Source organism: Diceros bicornis, chromosome 24 (assembly GCF_020826845.1).
Source record: "Diceros bicornis minor isolate mBicDic1 chromosome 24, mDicBic1.mat.cur, whole genome shotgun sequence".
Taxonomy (NCBI): Eukaryota; Metazoa; Chordata; class Mammalia; order Perissodactyla; family Rhinocerotidae; genus Diceros; species Diceros bicornis.
Window position 1 is genome coordinate 38,235,810 of NC_080763.1, and position 19,242 is coordinate 38,255,051.

General features: G+C 45.1%; 1 protein-coding gene across 1 annotated transcript in view; it reads left to right on the plus strand.

Annotated features, from left to right (window-relative positions):
• Positions 1 to 19,242, plus strand: part of SLC24A4 (solute carrier family 24 member 4) — a 157,622-nt gene that overhangs the window by 126,967 nt on the left and 11,413 nt on the right. The window contains exon 13 of the mRNA XM_058567578.1: positions 17,808 to 17,974. Within this exon, the coding sequence (XP_058423561.1) occupies positions 17,808 to 17,974 (167 nt within the window). The remainder of the gene's footprint in view (positions 1 to 17,807; positions 17,975 to 19,242) is intronic.

Here is a 19,242-nt window from a genome sequence, read left to right on the forward strand (position 1 = left end):
ACCCCCTACCCATTAGCAGTTATTCCCCATCCCTCCTCCTCCATCTCCTGGCCACCACTACTCTACTGTCTGTCTCTCTGGATTTATCTATTCTGGACATTTCATATAAATGGAATCATATAATGTGTGGTCTTTTGTGACTGGCTTCTTAGCATAACGTTTTCAAGGTTCATCCATGTTGTAGCATGTATCGGTACTTCATTGCTTTGTATGGCTGAGTAATATTCCATGGTATGGATAGACCGCATTTATCCATTCATCAGTTGGTAGACATTTGGATTATTTCCAATTTCTGGTTATGAGTGGTTTAGAAAAATAGCTCATAGAGTAGAATGAAGAAAGAGACTCAACATTTTTTTTAATCTAAATGAAAGCCATTTTCCTTCAAGTTATCTGTGGTTAGCAACAAATGGTCTCTGAATACTAGGGTTAAAAGGGATCTTGGGGGGCCGGCCCGGTGGTGTAGTGGTTAAGTTCACGTGCTCTGCTTTGGCTTCGCGGGTTCGGTTCCTGGGCGTGGACCTACACCATTCATCAGCCATGCTATGGCGGTGACCCACATACAAAATAGAGGGAGACTGGCAACGGATGTTAGCTCAGGGTGCATCACCAAACAAAAAGGGATCTTGGGAATTTTAGACCAGCCTTCTTATATTCCAGAGTGGGAAACTGAGGGGCAGAGGCTTCTCCAGGGGGCGGTCTCGACCAGACAGAGCCAGGCATCCAGGCCACGTGCCCTGGAACCTGCTTGGTGATGCTGCTGCAGCCAGGCCAGTGCAGTGCAGCCGGGACGTAGGAGGTGAAGGGCCCGGGACGCGCCGTGCACGGGCGTGTGCTGGGATCCTGAAGTGTCTTCGGATGCCAGCAACAGAAGCCTGCACAAGCTCCCTTGAGTGTGTTATGGACCCCGAGAGCAGGGAAACGGCTGGACTCAGGGCCTCAGTGGGAGTCGAGACTCTTCCTGGCTCTTGTCTTCATTTCTCCATTTAAGCCTGTCTCATTTTGCTCCTTGGCTGCAGCCCAGCTCTCTCAAATTCACTGTTGGTCCACAGGCCTCCCATGGCCCCAGACTGACCTGTGACAGTTCCAGCCTCCCTGACTTTGCTCACTGGTGTTGCCTCTGAATTCCAGAGTCCTGAGAGACAGAAAATGCCATTGGCCCAGAGATCAGGCGTCCACTTCTGGTCAGTCAGCTGTGCTGGCCAACATGGCTTTGGTGTCCCCTAGGAAGGCTGGTCCTGAGGGAAGGGGGCTGTGCACACACACACCTGCACCCCTGCGGGTGTCTGTGACGAGTGCCTCTAGCATCTTTAGGAGATGATGGCTGTAGCCCATCTCACATGCAGGAGAAATGGAAATTAATACACAGGCCTAGGTGCCTTGTACAACCGTGGGCACCAGCAGTGACTCCCAGGGACCCCCTCCCCCCCCAAACTGGCTGGCACTGCCACCACGCCAGAATCAGGGAGGTGAGGAGCCGGGTGACTCAAGAACTCAGCATCAGAACTGTGACCCAGGGACCAGGAGGCCGCTGCCGCAGCTGTGTCTCAACTCCCCGGCAACACACGCTGGCCCCCCGGGCGCTGGTCAGGCCTCAGGGACTCTCTCTGATAGAGGCATAGACACGCTGCTGCAGCAAAGCCAGCATCCCCAGAGCCCTGCTTGACAGCCGACAGGCAGCCCGGCCCCACCTCAATTCTGCTTTTCAAATGAGGAAACCTATTTTGAGTCCAGAACTTCAGCGGCGAGGGAGTCTGGGAGATGCCTCTGCGGACGCACTGGAAGGAGGGGCTGCCAAGGATGGGCTCGGCACGTCGGCGGAGCTGTAGTGCAGCGTGGAGAAAAGCAATCAGACCAATCGTAACTGACGGCTTGACTTAGACCAGAGCAGACCTGGTCAGGGACCCGTGTGGCTTTCAGTCTCGTAGTGAGGCAGAGGAGGGGGCAGGGTCCCAGCCTGTCGCTCGGCAGGCACGTCCTTCCTCGAGCACCTGCCCCAGATCTGCGCTTAGTTAGCACCTCATGTGCGGTCCTTTGAGTCTGCACAACCGCCCTGCTGGATGGCTGTGGTCCCCGTCTCCCAGGTGAGGAAACGGGGGCTCAGGGAGCTGCACACAGGCGAGCAGATGCCATGCGCAGGGCTGGTCCCGGATCTGCCTGGCTCCAGGTGCTGTCCTCTGCCTGGCCCCAGGGTTGACTTTGGCCAGGAGGGCCCTCTGCCAGGCCGGAATGTCCGCTCGGATGCAGGGAGCAGCAGGAAGGAAGGGGAGGGAGCTGGCCGGCCGCTGGGTCTGTGTGGTTTGCAAACACTGGGAACCCGGCAGCCCCACCCAGCCGTCGGCGGGTTTGCTGCATGTTTCAGGGGAAAGGGTGTGCCGGCAGGCTGGAGGGCCAGCGAGTGATCTTGACTCCATTGGTGTTTCTGGGACGAGCAGCCTCTCTCTCGCGTTCCCCAGGGCCTCCAGATTCAAGCGAGGCCTTCGGAGGCGGGACAGGGAGCTCTGAACTTCTTGCTTCTCCTTAGTCTCCCCATGGTTCCTTGAGGTGGGGAGGCAGGGCACCTACCACCGTCTCACAGGTGAGAATGTGGAGGCTCAGAGAAGTTGAGGGTCCACCCACTGCCACACAGTCGAGAGTGACAGAGGACGGAACAGTTCTCTTTTGCCATAAGCCTTGAGGTTCCTGAGGTGGGGTGCGAAGCTGGCTATAACTTGGGGTCATCTTTAGAATAAGGGAGTTGATGCACCAACTCTGGCCACCCTTCCAGCTCTGGGACCCATTTACATCCAATCCCAGAGTGGGACATGGTGGGGGCGGTGGGCATGTCGGCAGGGCTGGGGCGAGGGTCCCTGGAATCCTCACCAGCTCAGGGAATGCTGGGCCTGGCTTCTGCAGTGACTGGGAGATCTGTCCCCGCTTACTATGAGGGCAGCTGCTTTTGTGGGGAAGCATGGACAGGGTCCCAGAGGCTGAACCGTGTTACCTGACTGTGCCAGTGTGAGGGGGACTGAGCCTGGGCCGCCTCCATGGGGAAGGCCTCTCTCAGCCCCACAAGTTCTGCGGGTCTCTTCGCCGGGCTGCCAGGTGTATCTTCCTGGGCCTTTGGTCCCTGTGCGCCTGGCCCTGACTGCCCACATCTCTGTGTCCATCCTTGGCAGGGCCTGCCTCTGACCTTGTTGAAGCCTAAGGTTTTCTCTCACGTCCTCCCTTTCATCCTTCCCCTTCCCCCCAAACCTCAGTGTGGCAGCTCAGTTTGATTGCAGCCCTGACCTCATCTGCTTCCCATGGGGGCCCTTCCTTGCCCCTCTAGTGCCCTCAGGATCAACACTGGCCCCCCAGGAGTCAGGATGGTGTCACTAAGAGGCTTTGGTGTTGGACTCCTGGGTCTGCTACTTCCTAGCTGTGTGACTTGGCTTACCTTTATGAGCCTGTTCTAGTCTCTGTAAAACCACCCATCCCAGTGCTTGACAATAGTAGTTACTCAGTAAGTGGAAGTTAATGTGGTTGTTAACATCAACAATAGCTAAAATTTAGTGCTTACTCTGCACCAGGCATTATTCCTAACACATCAGAAATGCTGGCTTATTTTCAGTCTCACAATAGTGCTATGAGGTAGGAACTGTTATCCCCATTTTGCAGATGAGAAAACTGAGATACAGAGAGGCTAAATACTTTCCCAAGGTCACACAGCTAGCATATGCCAGATCTGGGATTTGAACCTGACAGTCTAGCTAGCTGTTAACCATGAGGCTTCTCTGCCCTCAGAAGGCAGTCAATTTAATGGTAAGTCTAAATCTAAGGATAAAACAAAAATGCGTTAAAAATTGTTGATTCTGAAGCCCATTCACCCCAAATAAGAAAACTGTAATGGTTCCCCTTCTCAAGAGGATTTTTCTGTTTAGATCACAGCCATGCGCTAAAAGTGTGAAGTGCTCGTCTCACAGTTGACACCTCTGTCAGCTGGTGGATGGCAAAATGACTTCCATGGGTCTTGACATCATGGGACTCAGAGGGCAAGCAGCATAGAATAGAGGACCCAGGGTTTAGACTCTAAAGACCTGCATTCAATTCTTGACACTACCTCCCACTGTCTGAGGTGTTTAAGGCAGTCACTAAATTTCACCAAACCTCAGTTTACTTACCTGTGAAATAGGTGGAATACGTATCCCCCAAAATTGATATGAAGAGCAAAGAGTGTGTGTGAGAACACCTGCGAGATGTGAGGCATGACGCAATGTTGCGTAGTGGTGAGGTGGCTGCTCTAATCCAGCCTTGACAATGCCCCACACTCACCTGCGTCCCCTTGCCTCCTCACGAAGGCCGGCCGGGAGGCTGCTGGCTGGGGAAGCAGGCTCTGTTTGGGGCTCTGCCACTAGTTTTCTGTGCGATTTTGGGCAGTTCATTAACCTTCGTAGGACTTGGTTTTCCTCTTTATAAAATGGTGTTAACCAAATGAGATTTATCCCAGGAATGCAAGGTTGGTTCACAATATGAGAAACAATGTAGCACACCAAGTTGTTAGAATAAAAGACAGAAACCACATGATCATCTCAATAGAGACAAAGCATTTGACAAAATCCAAAGCCCTTTCTTAATGAAAAAACACTCAAAAAACTAGGAATAGAGGCAAACTTCCTCAACCTGATAAAAGACATCTGTAAAAAACCCACAGATATCAACATACTCAATGGTGAAAGACTGAAAGCTTTCCCCCTAAGATCAGGAGCAAGACAAAGATGTCACTCTCACCACTTCTATTCAACATTGTGCCAGGGGTTCTAGCCGGGGCAAATAGGAAAGAAAAAATAAAACGCATCCAGGGTAGAAAGGAAGAAGTAAAACTATCTGTATTCTTAAATGACATGATGTTGTATATAGAAAATCCTAAGGAATGCAACCAAAAAACCTATTAGAATTAATAAACTTGCAGGATACAAGATCAATTTACAAAATTCAGTTGTATTTCTATGCATTAGCAATAAACAATTCCGTTTACAGTAGCATTAAAAAGAATAACATACTTAGGAGTAAACAAAGGTAGTGTAAGACACACACTGAAAACTACAAAATATGGTGGAAAGAAATTGAAGAATATCTAAATGGAAAGATACCTCGTGTTCGTGGATAGGAAGACTTAAAAATTTTAAGATAACAAAAGTCCCCAAATTGACCTACAGATGCTGTGCAATCTCTATCAAAATCCCAGATAGCTTTTTTGCATAAATTGACAAGCTGATCCTAAAATTCATATGGGAATGCAAGGGACTCAGAATAGCCAAAAACAGTCTTGAAAAAGAACAAAGTTGAAGGACTTACACTTCCTGATTTCAAAACTTACTACAGGGATACAGTAGTCAAGTCTGTCTGGTATTGGCATAAGGATAGAAATGTAGACCAGTGGAATAGAATTGAGAGTCTTGAAATACACCCATACATTTGAGGCCAATTAATTTTTGGCAAGGGTGCCAAGACAGTTTAATGGGGGAAAGAATAATCTTTTCAACAAATGACACTAGGAAAACTGGATAGCCACGTATATAAAAAAAATGAAGTTGGACCTCTAATTCATACCATATACAAAAGTTAACGCAATACGAAACAGAGTCCTAGATATAATAACTAAAAATACCAAACTCTTAGAAGAAAACTTAAGTGTACTTATTAGTGACCTTGGATTAGACCATGGTTTTTTAAATATAACAATCGAAAGCATAAGTAGCCAAAGAAAAGCATAGGTTGCACTTCATCAAAATTAAAAACGTGATTTGTAGGACACTGAAGAAAGTGAAAAGACAACTCATAGAATGGGAGAAAACATTTGTAAATCGTATTTCTGTTAAGGATCTTGCATCCAGGATAGTAGAAAACTTTTAGAACTCAATACTAAAAAGACAACCCAGTTTTTAAAATGGGCAAAGGATTTGAACAGACAGTTCTCCAAAGAAGATATACAAATAGCCAGTAAGTCCATGAAAAGACGCTCAACATTATTAGTCATCAGGGACATGAAAACCAAAACCACAATGAGATAGCACTTTGCATTCACTAGGATGGCTGTAATCAAAAGAGACAATGTGTTGGCAAGGATGTGGGTGCGTTGGAACCGTCATACGCTGCCATTGGAAATGTAAAATGGTGCAGCCTCTTGGAAAACAAAGTCCATCAGTTCCTTAAAAACAGTTAAACACAGTTACTGTATGATGCAATTCCACCCCTAGTTATATGCCCAAGAGAAATGAAAACATATGTCCACGGAAAAACTTGTACATGAATGTGCGTAGCAGCATTATTCATAGTAGCCAGAAAATAGAAACAATCCAAATATCCATCAAGTGATGAATGGATAGACAATATGGTATATCCATATAATGGAATATTATGAATAATATATATGAATATATAAAAAAATGAAGTATGGTATATGGTAGAATGTGGATGAACTTTGAAAACATGTGAAATGAAAGAAGCCAGATACAAAAGGCCATGTTATGATTCTGTTTGTATGGAATGTCCCAAGTAGGTAAATCTATAGATTAGTGGTTGCCAGAGCTTGAGAGAGGAGGGGGAATGGGGAGTGATTGCTGATGGGTACAGGGTTTCTTTTGGTGGTGATAAAAATCTTCTGGAATTATGTAGTGGTGATAGTTATGCAGCTTTCTAATAAACTAAAAATCACCTAATTGTATATTTAAATAGGTGGATTTTATGCTATGTTAATTATATCTCAGTTGTTTTTAAATGGAGTTAATTGAGAGTGGTGGTTCTCAAAGTGGCCCCATGAGAAGCAGCATCGGCAGCACCTAGGAGCTTGTTAGAAATGAAAATTCTTGTTGCCCCATTCCAGATCTGCCAAATTGTTAGTTCTAGGGGTCTAACAGGCTCTCCAGGGGATTCTGATTTATACTCAAGTTTGAGAACCACTGATCTAGAACTACACTCTCTGGATCTTGTGAATGCTTCTAGCTGCAGGGGCCGTGAATATCTACTCTGCGTCATCCAGTGACACACACAGCCCCACATGACACGGGTTAACCACCCCCTTAATTGGAGTGTCTAGTTAACTGTCCAAATTAATTTGTTTGAAGTTTTTCATCAGCAACTGCATCTGTTCTTGATTTTTTCCTCCAGTATGATTAGCCATCTGTTTCGTTACAGTTCATTTTAAGATTTTTTTCACATAATTAAATTGTAATTTTCTACTTCAAAAGAGAAACCTGAGAGCTTAGTGAAAGAAACAACAGCAGTCCTTTCTATTATGTTTGCACGTCAATTGGAGTCCATGGTGAGCGTCTCGCAGATGTCCCTGACAGTGATCTTGAAGGGATGGCAGTGGGGGCCAGGAGCAGCTCACAGTGGTAGTGTTGCGAGAGATGTCCCTCTGTATAGTCACTGACCCGTCACCCCTGTAGCCCCCTAAATTCTATCATTTCACCCATGAATTAGTCCAGACTCTTAATGTTAGAGAAACCCAATTCAGGCTGGTTTAAGCCAAAGAGCCCATAGTAGCAGGTTCACTGGAAGAATCTACCTTCAGGCAAAGCTGCACATTGGGCTCAGACAGTTACAAGATACTGTCCATCTCTCAGCACTGCTTTCCCCTGGGTTGTCTGCATCATCAGGCAGCTTGCGAGGCTGGCCACCCACCGTGTAGGCTTATAACCATTGGGTTAACCCAGTGCACAGGTGGTGCCTGTGTCTGAGTTAAGGATTGCATTCAGCTACATGTAACAGAAAATTCAAGTGACAGAGCCTTTATCTCAAGGGGTTTATTTTTATCACACAGCAAGTAGTCCTGAGATTAGGGAGTCTCGCAGCTCTATCGTGTCAGTGTCCCATGTCAGTTTCTCCGTCCTTAGCGGGTGGCTCCTGCAGCTCCAGTGTATCCATGTTCCAGGCAGGAACGAGGAGGAAGGACAAAGGGCAGGAGACACATGTCAAAAAGCTTGTCTCTTCTTATCAGGAAGAATTCATCTTCCTGGAAGCCCCACCACATAGACTTCCACTTACATCTTATTGTCCAGAGCTGTCCATGGCTATTGTACCTGCAAGGAAGCCTAAGAAATTAAGATTTTAGCTTGAAAACTGTCCCAAAATAGGGTTCTCTTAAGAAGGAAGGGACAATGGATATTAGAGGCAATGATTCCCAGCAAAATCCCCAGGGTTGACTCTCCATGAATCATGCACCCAGCCCTAAACCTATGTAAACCCCTCAATGGTAAGGGTTGTTGTCTTGTTCACTGTTAGATTCTCAGTACCTAGAATAGTGCCTAGCACAGAGAATGAACACGCTAAGTATTTATGGGATAGAAGATTAGCCAAGCTTGAATCACATGCCTACTCACAGAGCTAGGAGGTGGAGTCAGTCCTCCAAACCATATGAACTAATGTGGAATGGACGATTGGCTCCCTAAAGGAACATTAGCGTGCTGTTACCAGTAAAGAGGAATGGATGCTGGCCAGACAAGAACAATGAATGCCCACAACAACCCGGAATTGCTTGGGTTAGGCAATTCTTAGAGCTAGCAAACTACTCATCCAGGAGCACACCTTTCATATGCAAACCAATCCAGATCCCGTATTCCAAACCACCTCCTCTGTCTGGTTCTCACACACCAGGAGGCAGTATTCCTTTGTCCTGATCACCCCAAGGTCAAGTACCAGAGAACTAGAGACAGTCTCTATACCCACGAGCCTCTTGAACTTATTCAAAGTAGCCAATCCTAAGCCTGCCCACCCTGCCTTGCCTTTTCCCATGGAAACCGCAGTAAGGGTTCCTGCCCATGCTTTCCCCTCACTCCTGCCTCCTGACCGACCCTGGTGCTTCCCCACATGGCCCTGCGTGGCATGGCTTGCTTCCTGTTTCTAGGGATTGGTGAGTATGAAAACTTTTCTTCATAACAGTCATTTCCATGTCTGTGTGTCTTACTATACCTGATTAAAACAAAGGCTGAATATGTTTTTAAACGCATTAGATGGGGGTTTGGCAAGATAATGTATTTGAGCATGACCTTAGAACTTGAGGGCATTAAAGCAGAAAGAATCTTTAAAATCCTGGTGGGGCTCAGGAGTCAGCATGTTAACAAGCCCCCCAGGTGGTGTGGATGTTCAGCTAGATTGGAGAACAATCAGTCCTCTCAATTTGCGGATGAGAATGCTGGGGCCCAGCTTGGTGGGCACGTCTGCTCAGGAGGCCACATCCTGGGGCAGGGGTTGCATGGTGAGCACTGAATTAAAATGAGGAATGAGAAGCTCTTGGCCAAGATGGCAGAATGAAAAGCCCCTCCCTGTGGCAGGGATGTTTCTGTCTTCATAACTCTGTTGCTTGGGATCCTTTGGTCACAAGTAACAAAAACCAGCTAGAGGTTGCTTGAGCAGGAAAGGGAATTTAATGAGAAAGGTACAGAGGTGTTTCCTGGAGCTGGTCAGGTGGATCTCAGGACCAGGTGGAACCAGGCAACAGATGGTCAGGTGGGCCCCTGTCTCCTCATCCCTGTCCCCAGTTAATCCCTTGCCCCTCGGACCGGATTCCTCTGCCTCTCCTATCCTGGCTTCACAGTTCTAGCCACACACACTGGAATTGGTCCCAGTTTCAACATCCTGGGGAATAAACTCTGAACCACTCAGTCTGATTGGAACCACCCCTGGGCCAGTCACAGGCAGGAGCACAGTCGTGGCTGGGAGGAAATACCCCCTAGTCAGGGTATTGCTGCCAAAGGTGTCCCAGGATTCTTGCTGAACCAGAACTCCCATGCCTAGATGGCCAAAAGGGCCTGTTTCCAGGCCGTCCGCACTTCCTTATCTTGGTCTTGTGCAATTGGGTTTTCTAATGTTTATGTTCCAGTAACGTGTCCCAGTGATGTGTCTTGATCTCTTGTAGAAGTTCAGAAAATATCTAATTTCGTCAGCATAATATGTAGAAATCCTCTCCTGGAAACGGGCTTTCAAATGGGGACTCTCACGTCTGTTATGTGTGATTTCTTTTTAGTTTGTTTCTCAGGTGGTCTTTTCCTGATCTTGTCCCTACATTCTGGGTGGCCTTTGTGGCCTCCCATTCGTTTCACACGTATTGAGCTATGCCACGGGCCAGGGCCTGGGCTGGGGCTCTGCTGAGGGCGCAGCATGGGAGAATCCATTGGGTCCATGCCCATGAGTGGCTTGCACTCCAGCTTCAAAACTCATACAAGTGACTGTGTCTTCCAAGCCAAACGTCGAGAGGCGTGGTCTGACGGTTCCATGCGGTATCTGAAACTGGGTCGGTATCAACAGTTCCAGCAGTAATAGTGAGATGTGCCGTTTACTGAGATTCTTCTCTGGGCCGTGTGTTGACAAGCACTCTCGTGTGTCCAAGCCCCCAATATACTCTTGTCACCCCCCTTTTAAGGTAAGGAGATGAGGCTCGGGGGGGCTGCCCAGTGACCCATACAGCTGATGAGTCACCCAGCTGGATATGAACCTGGGTCAGATGCCAGAGCTTTGCCCACTGCCTGTCTTGGCTGTGGATCATTGCACTTCAATGTATAGAGCAGTTAGGGAACAAAACAGTAAATGAAGTGCCAAATTATGCAGTGCAGCCTGTTAGAAAATAGGACAGCGTGTCACCTGCTGCTAATTGTATGGCCCAGACTTGTGCAGAAGGCACCGGGAACCATTAACCAGCTGTGTTTGCACCTGTCCTGGAGAGGTGGCGATGGTGGATTCGGGCAGTGAGGCCATAGGTCAGCTTGGAGTTTCAATAATTCATAAATATTCTTAAATCCAAAGCAGTTACAGAAGAGAGAGCTAGGTTGATGAGGAAAGGCTTTTCCAGAAGAGTCAGAACAATGGGGAGGCAGAAGACAGGCAGAAGGTGTTGGGGACAGGGGCAGAACATGGGAACTATGGAAGTTTTCCACACTTGACCATGATCCCATGGTAATAAATATGTCACATGTACACACAGATATTTATGAAAAGGAAACAGAAGTCTCATGGAATACCTAACTCTTACTACATACAATAACTCTAATATTTCCTATTTCTTTTTAAGAAAATACTAGTTGCCATCCACTTAACTGATTTCACAATCCACTAATGGGTCTTATCCACCAGTTGAAAGACACGGTCCTGGAATGGGCCTGTTGGAGCACTGTTTCTTAGGAAACAATGGTGGGCCGTGAGGCTTGCCAGCTGGTTGGGGCGAGATCAGGGTAGAGGTTGAAACCAGATGCAGAACCCATACCAGGCAGAAGGACAAACACCCAGTGCAATTGGTGTCTGTGAAAATAAGAAATTGATCCTTCTGCTGTGGCATTTGTATGTACCTGCAAAGACACTTCTGGGAATTTAAGTGTCCAGGGTTACAATTCCTCAGGTGAATTCTTCCCCATATACAGAGTTTTAGGTCAATTCTGGAGATGCCCTAGGCCTTCCCTGGCAGCCTAGATGAGTTGTGATGTGGGCTGCCAAGAGAAGAGCCAGAAATTTTGGACAAGCCAGTCAGGAAGGAAACCTTTCTGCTGTTTGTGCAAGGATTACAAAGCACAGAGGGGTGTGTGCAGAGGAAGATCTGAGAAGACAGGTGTTTTTCTAGATGCAACATCTGGGATGAATACCTGAATGGATTTGCTGATTTTCAGCTAACCCTGTTCTCTTGGCTCATTATTATAAGGAGGCTGGGGTTTTTTTCTCAGCAAATATGCTTTTAATGATTTAGGAAGATTGAAGCAAAGATGTACAGAGCTCAAACAGCTACTGCCAGCCTACTTTGTAATTTCTTTTTTTATTGATATATAATTCATATATCATAAAATTCACGCTTATAAAGTGTACAATTCAGTGGTTTTTAGTATATTCACAAGGTTGTGCAATCATCACCACTATATAATTCCAGAAAATTTTCATTACCCCAAAAAGAAACTCCATACCCATGATCACTCACTCTCCATTCCACCCCCCCGTCCCCTGTCTCTATCTACTAATCACTTTCCACCTTTTGTCTCTATGGATTTGCCTATTCTGGACATTTCATATAAATGGAATCATGTGATATATGGCCTTTCGTGTCTGGCTTCTCTCATTTTGCATAACGTTTTTAGGTTCATCCATATTGTGTCATATAACAGTACTTCGTTCCTTTTTATGGGTGAATAATAGTATTTATATACTACGTTTTGTTTATCCATTCATTGCTTGATGGACATTTGGGTTGTTGCCGCTTTTTGGCTATTATGAATAATGCTGCTATGAACATTTGAGTACAGGATTTTTTTGTGGGGACATATAGAGGAACTGCCCAGACTATTTTCCAAGAGGCTGTACCATTTTACATTCCCACCAGCAGTGTATGAGAGTTCCCATTGTCCCGTATCTTCACCAATACTTGTTATTATCTATCTTTTTTATTATAGTCATACTTGCGGGTGTGAAGTAGTTTTGGTTTGCATTTTCCTAATGACTAAAGATGTTGAGCATCTTTTCACGTGGTTATTGGCCATTTGTTTATCATCTTTGGAGAAATGTCTATTCAAATCCTTTGCCCATTTTTAAAACTGGGATTTGTTTTTATCATTGAGTTATGAGTTCTTTACATATTTTGGACACTAGACCTTTCTATGATTTTCAGATATTTTGTCCTGTTCTATAGGTTATCTTTCACTTCCTTGATAGTGTCCTTTGAAGCACAAAAGTTTTTAATTTTGATTAAGTCCAATTTATCTATTTTTTCTTTTGTTGCTTGTGTTTTTGGTGTCATTTAAAAAACGGTTGCCTAATCCAAGGTCATGACGAGTTAGGCCCATATTTTCTTCCAAAAGTTCCTAGTTTCACCTCTTATATTTAGATCTTCAATTAGAGTTAATTTTTGTATATGGTATGAGGTAGGGATCTAATCATTCTTTTGCATGTGGGTATACAGTTGTCCCAGCACCATTTGTTAAAAAGACTATTCTTTCCCTGTTGAATTGTCTTGACACCCTTATTAAATATTAATTCACCTTAAATGTATGGGTTTATTTCTGGACCCTAAATTCTGTTCCATTGATCTATATATCTTTATGCCAGTACACACTCTCTTGATTACTGTGGCTTTGTAGTAAGTTTTAAAATCAGGGCATGTAAATACTTCAACTTTGTTCTTTTTTCAAGATTGGTTTGGCTATTCTGGGTCCTTTGCATTTCCATGTGAATTTTAGAATCAGCTTGTCAATTTCTGCAAAAAGCGCCAGCTGAGGTTTTGATAGGGATTGCACTGAATCTGTAGATCAGTTTGGGGAGTATTTCCATCTTAATATTAAGTCTTCCAATCCATGTACAGGATGTCTTTCTATTTATTTAGGTCGTCTTTGATTTCCTTTGATGATGTTGGTAGTTTTCAGCATGTAAATCTTGTACCTCTTTTGTTACATTTACTCCTAAGTATTTTTTTCTTTTTGATGCTATGGTAAATGGAATTGTTTTCTTGGTTTCATTTTTAATTGTTCATTGTTAGTGTATAGAAATACAACTAAATTTTGTGTATTAATCTTGTATCTTGCAACTTGGCTGAACTTGTTTATTAGTTCTAATAGTTTTTTTGTGGATTCCTTGGAATTTTCTCTATACAAGACCATGCCATCTACAAATAGGGCTGGTTTTACTTCTTCCTTTCCCATCTGAATGACTTCTACTTCTTTTTCTTGCCTAGTTTCCCTGGCTAAAACCTCTAGTACAGTGTTAAATAGAAGCGGTAAGAGCAGACATCCTCATCTTGTTGAAAGCTTTCTGTCTTTCACCATTAAGTATGATGTTAGTTAACTGTGGGGTTTTCGTAAATGCCCTTTGCCAAGTAGAAGCAATTCTCTTCTATTTCTAGTTTGTTGAGTGTTTTATCATGAAAAGGTGTTGGATTTTGTCAAATGCCTTTTTTGCCTCAATGGACATGATTGTGCAGTTCTGTTCTGGTATGTTGGGTTGATTGAATTTCATATGTTGAACCAAGCCTGCATGCCTAGGATCAATCCCACTTGGCCATGGTGTCTAATCCTTTTTATATGTTGCTGGATTCAGTTTGCCAGAATTTTGTGAAGGATTTTTGCATCTATATTCGTAAGGGATATTGGTCTATAGTTTTCTTTTCTCTTAATGTCTGGCTTTGGTATCGGGTAATACCGGCTTCATAGAGCAAACTGGGAAGTGTTCTCTCCTCTTCTGTTTTTCGGAAGAGTCTGTCAAGGATTCATTCATTCTCTCTTTAAACATTTGGTAGAAATCACCATGGAGCTATCTGGTCCTGGATTTATTTTAAGGGAAGTTTTTTTATTGCTATGTCAGTCTCTTGTAATAAGTCTATTTAGATTTTCTATTTCTTTTTGAGTCAGTTTTGGTAGTTTCTGTCTTTATAGGATTTTGTCTGTTTCAGCTAGGTAGTCTAATGTGTTGGCACACAATTGTTCATAGTGCTCTGTAATAATTCTTTTTATTTCTGTAAAGTCCATAGTGGTGACTCTCTTTCATGCCTGATTTTAGTAATTTGAATCTTCTCTCTTTTTTTCTTCATCAGTCTAGCTAAAGGTTTGTCAATTTTGTTGATCTTTTTAAAGAACCAACTTTTCATTGATTTTCTCTATTGGTTTTTTTATTTTCAGTTTCATTTATTTCCACTTTAATCTTGATTATTTCCTTCCTTCTGCTTTTTTTGGACTTACTGTGCTCTTTTTTTGTTGTTTCTTAAGGAGGAAGATGAGGTCATTAACTTAAGATCTTTCCACTTTCTTAATGTAGGCATTTACATATAATTTTCTCTCTAAGCACTTCTTTCACAGCATCCCGTAAGTTTTGGCATGTTACGTTTTCATTTTCATTCGTCTCAAAGTATTTTCTAATTTCCCTTGTGATTTCTTTTTTGACCCATTGGTTCTTTAGAAGTGTGTTATTTGATTTCCACATATTTGTGCATCTTCCAGTTTTCCTTCTGTTACTGATTTTTAACTTCTTTCCACTGTGGAATGGTTATAGAACACACTTTGCATGATTTAAATCTTTTTAAATTTATTGATGCTTGTTTTATGACCTAACATTTGGTCTATCCTGGAGAATGTTCCATGTGAACTTAAGAAGAATGTGTATTCTTCTTGAATGTATCTATTAATGTTTTTCACCAGATTTGGGAAGTTTTTGAACCTAAGTTCTTCACATATTCTTCCTGCCCCTTTTTCTCTCTCCTCTCTTTCTGGCACTCCCATTATGCATATGTTTGTGTGTGTGATGGTGTGCCACAGGTCTCTGAAGAGCTGTTCATTTTTCTTCATTCTTTTTTTTTTTTCCTGTCCCTGAGACTAGATAATCTCAATTGATCTATCCTCAAGGTCATTGACTTTTTTCTTCCTCCTGCTCAAATCTGCTGTTGAGCCCCTGTAGTGAATTTTTAATTTTAGTTATTGTACTTCTCAACTCCAGAATTTCTGTTGGCTCTCTTATAATTTTTACTTCTTTATTGATATTCTCTGGTGCGAAATCATTCTCATCCTTTCCTTTAGTTTTTTAGACATTTTAAAAACGTCTTTGTGCATATTCAAAAAGAGCTGATTTAAAGTCTTTGGCTGGTAAGTTCAATGTCTGGAATTCATCAGGGGTAGTTTCTGTTGACTGCTTTTTTCCTGTGTGTGGGCCACACTTTCTTGTTTCTTTGCACATCTTGTAATTTTTTGTTGGTATTAAAAAGTGGGCACTTTAAATAATGTTATTTGACAACTCTAGAAATCAGATCCTTCTCCCTTCCCGGGCTGCTGTTGCTGCTAATTATTGTTGTTGTTGTTTGTTTGTTTGGTGACTCTTCTCAACTAATTCTGTAAAATCTATATTCCTTATTGTGTTTGGCCCCTGAAATATCTACGGGGTTAGCCTCAGGTTATCTAGTGATTGCACAGAGATTTCCTTAGATGCCTGGATCTAAGAAGTCTCCCAGTCTTTGCCTATGCACTCTGTGTGTTTTGGCGGGCATGGCTTCAACACTCAGGCAGGCAGTTTACAACCCCATCTTAGCCTTTCCTTCCTGCTTGCTCAGAGCTTCAGTGTTAGGCAGAGGTGAAAGCTTAGGGCATTCTCAAGTCTTTCCTGAGCATGTGAATATCCCCAGGCACAGCCCTATGCATGCTCAGGGTCTTTGAGATTCCCAGAAATATGTAGGAGCTTTGCAAAGCCCTCTAAGGTATTCATTCCCCAGCTTTTCCTTTTAAGCTTTTTGGTTAGCCCATTGTTTGTCCCAACTGTTATCCACCACCTGGGGCAGCATGATGTTCAACAGTTGCCTCTGATTGTTTTCAACAAATGCCCCCAAAGAAAAGGCTATTCACACTGGCTGGGCTCTGATTCAGGTAAAATAAAGACAGCCTTGAAAGTGGGGTCTTCCAAGAAACCACCAGAGAGGTCAAATAATGCCAGTTTCTCTGGGAATGGACTTGGAAGGAGCTCTAACCCTGTCCTGCCCCCTCTGGTGGAGGCCAGGCTGCTGGTTTTTGAGGCTACTCCAGAGCTGGTGAGAGGGAATGGAAATAGGGCAAGTTAAAACTCCACGAAGCTTGCTGTTCCTGCTGAGATCCAGCCAGTTTTCCTAAATAAACACTCCCTGGATTGCTACAAGCCTTTGGTTAATTTCCAGGGTTCTGAAGAAAGTTGATTCTGACAATTTTTGCCAGTGTTCTTGCTTTTACGGGGGAGAGAATTTTCAGAGCTCCTTCCTGCCCCATTTCATTGGCATCACCAACCAGCTGATTTTGTGTGTGTGTGTGTGTGAGGAGATCAGCCCTGAGCTAACATCTGCCAATCCTCCTCTTTTTCTGCTAAGGAAGACTGGGCCTGGGCTAACATCCGTGCCCATCTTCCTCCACTTTATATGGGATGCCACCGCAGCATGGCCTGCCAAGCAGTGTGTTGGTACACGCCCGGGATCTGAACCAGCGAACCCCAGGCTGCCACAGCGGAGCGTGTGCACTTAACCACTTGCGCCACTGGGCTGGCACCACCAACCAGCTGATTTTGAGCCTACATGTGCACACTGTACTCAGTGGCTTATTAAGGACACTATGCCTGTCCTTGGTGGCTTTTTGAGGCCACTTTTCCTCAGTTGAATTGTCTGTGGATTCCCGTGGTAGGGGCCAGTGAGGTCATCCATGCCAGCCAAGACACCACATTTTAGTCTCACATCTGCCACTGGTTGTGTATATGACCTTAGAGCAAAGGAGCTGAGATTTCCAGAGTACCTACTATGTGCCAGGCTCTGTGTGCTGAGTGTTTTATGTACATTGTATCACATCATTCTTTGAACAAACAAGAAAAAGATAACGTTCCCCTTTAACGGATGAAGAAACTACTAAAATGCAAAGTGCTCAGCACTGTGCCCTCTACAGAGCAAATACTCCATATGTTGTGTTGTTGTTACTACAACTGTAATTGTCAGAGGAGAAAGAGGAGTTGATGGGATTGCTCAAGGGCATTTAAATTCCAACCCAAGTCTGTCTCATTCCAAAGCCCATCCATATTCCATATCCCCATTCCAGCTCCGCTGGGCAAATCCCTTCCCACTCTGGGGCTCACTTCCTTATTCCGTCAAATGAAGGATTTGGACCAACTGCAGTTATTCAATCAGCAAACACTTACTGAATTGTCTCGCTAAGATCACTTCCAGGGTGACACTATGGAAGTATGTGGTTCTTTGAGGTCGGTTGCTTGGAATCACGTTGGTGACATTCTCTTGTTTGGCTTGAAAAAATAAACTGACAGGTGGACTGGCAGGTGTGTAACCCAGTGTGTGTTTCTCGCCCCTTCCCCTCTGGCTCCACCCTATCCCTCTGCAGAGGCAAGAGGGGACAAGGCCAAGTGGGTGTTCACCTGGCCACTCATCTTCCTCCTGTGCATCACCGTCCCCAACTGCAGCAAGCCCCGCTGGGAGAAGTTCTTCATGGTCACCTTCGTCACCGCAACACTGTGGATCGCCGTCTTCTCCTACCTGATGGTGTGGCTGGTGAGTGGGGGGATCAGGTGTGGACTGTACGGACAGCCCTTGCTCAGCACCTGCCAGAGGGGGGAGAGCGACCTCCCGCACTGCTGTGCCACCTTTGGCAAGTCACCTACCTTGACAGGCCTCGGCTTATTTCTCAGTAGAAAGGGGTTTCAGCAGAGGAGCATGGCGCCGAGCTGTGCACCAGGATACCCAGATGGACACAGGCGTGGGGAAGGGACACGGGCGGCCTGAGACACGCTGCCCTGTCGGGATGGGCAGAGTAATATGGCGCGGGTGTGTGGACTGGAAGTCAAGGCCTGGGCCTGATACCTTGATGACTTCTCTGCAAAGCGCTCTGAAGGGCTAATCACTGGACTCCCTTCCTTTCTGGGGTGCCCCCCCCGGGAATGTGAGTGAGACTGGAGTCAGTGGGAGAGGAACACAAATAGCCCTTTCTCAGTCCCCTGCTGAGGGATGCTTCCCTTCCCCCTTGCACATTCAGGCACATGTATAAACTTCACATAAACTCTAAGTCCTCATCACAACCCCATGCAGTAAGCATTTTTATTATGCCCATTTTACAGATGAGGAAACTGAGGCATAGAGAGATTGGGTAATTTGCCCAATTAGTTACACAATTAGCAACTGTTACACAATTAGTTACATAATTAGTGGGTTCTAGAGTTGAGGTTAGAACCCAGTGTTGGTCTCCTGAGTCCACGATCTCAACCGCTATCCTGAACTGCCTCTCAGTTTGTTACTGGAATTTTCAGATGCCGTTTGGACTGAGGTTTTGCAGGTGGAGAGGCATTGGCATAGCTCCTTGTAAGAAACCCTGGCCATGTGTGACAGCTCCCTGTACAAACCTTTCCTTGGCTGGCCTGGGCCAGGCAGGACCCCTTTCCACCTTGCTTTGTGTACCACCCTGTGGGGTTCCTCTCCTTCCTCATCCTGCCTGGGAGCCCAGAAGCAGGGAGAGGAGAAGTGGGTACAGGATGGCTGCGTTTCCATCATGATGCTCACCTGTCAGCCACTCACCTTAGTGGTGCCCATGCGGTCATTTCACATCCTCCTCACACCTGGTGCAGAGAGGGCACGAGGCCGCGGGGCCACCTTTCCGCTAACCGCAGAGGAGCAGTTTGGTGGGGAAAGGCTCTGTTCAGGCATCATGGTCTGCGCGTGCAGCGTGGCAAATTGCTCATGACTGTAAATATCAGCCATTTTCACCATGAGATGCAGCCCACACTGATGCCATGCTTTGTTCAGATGAAGGTTGAAATCCCCATAGA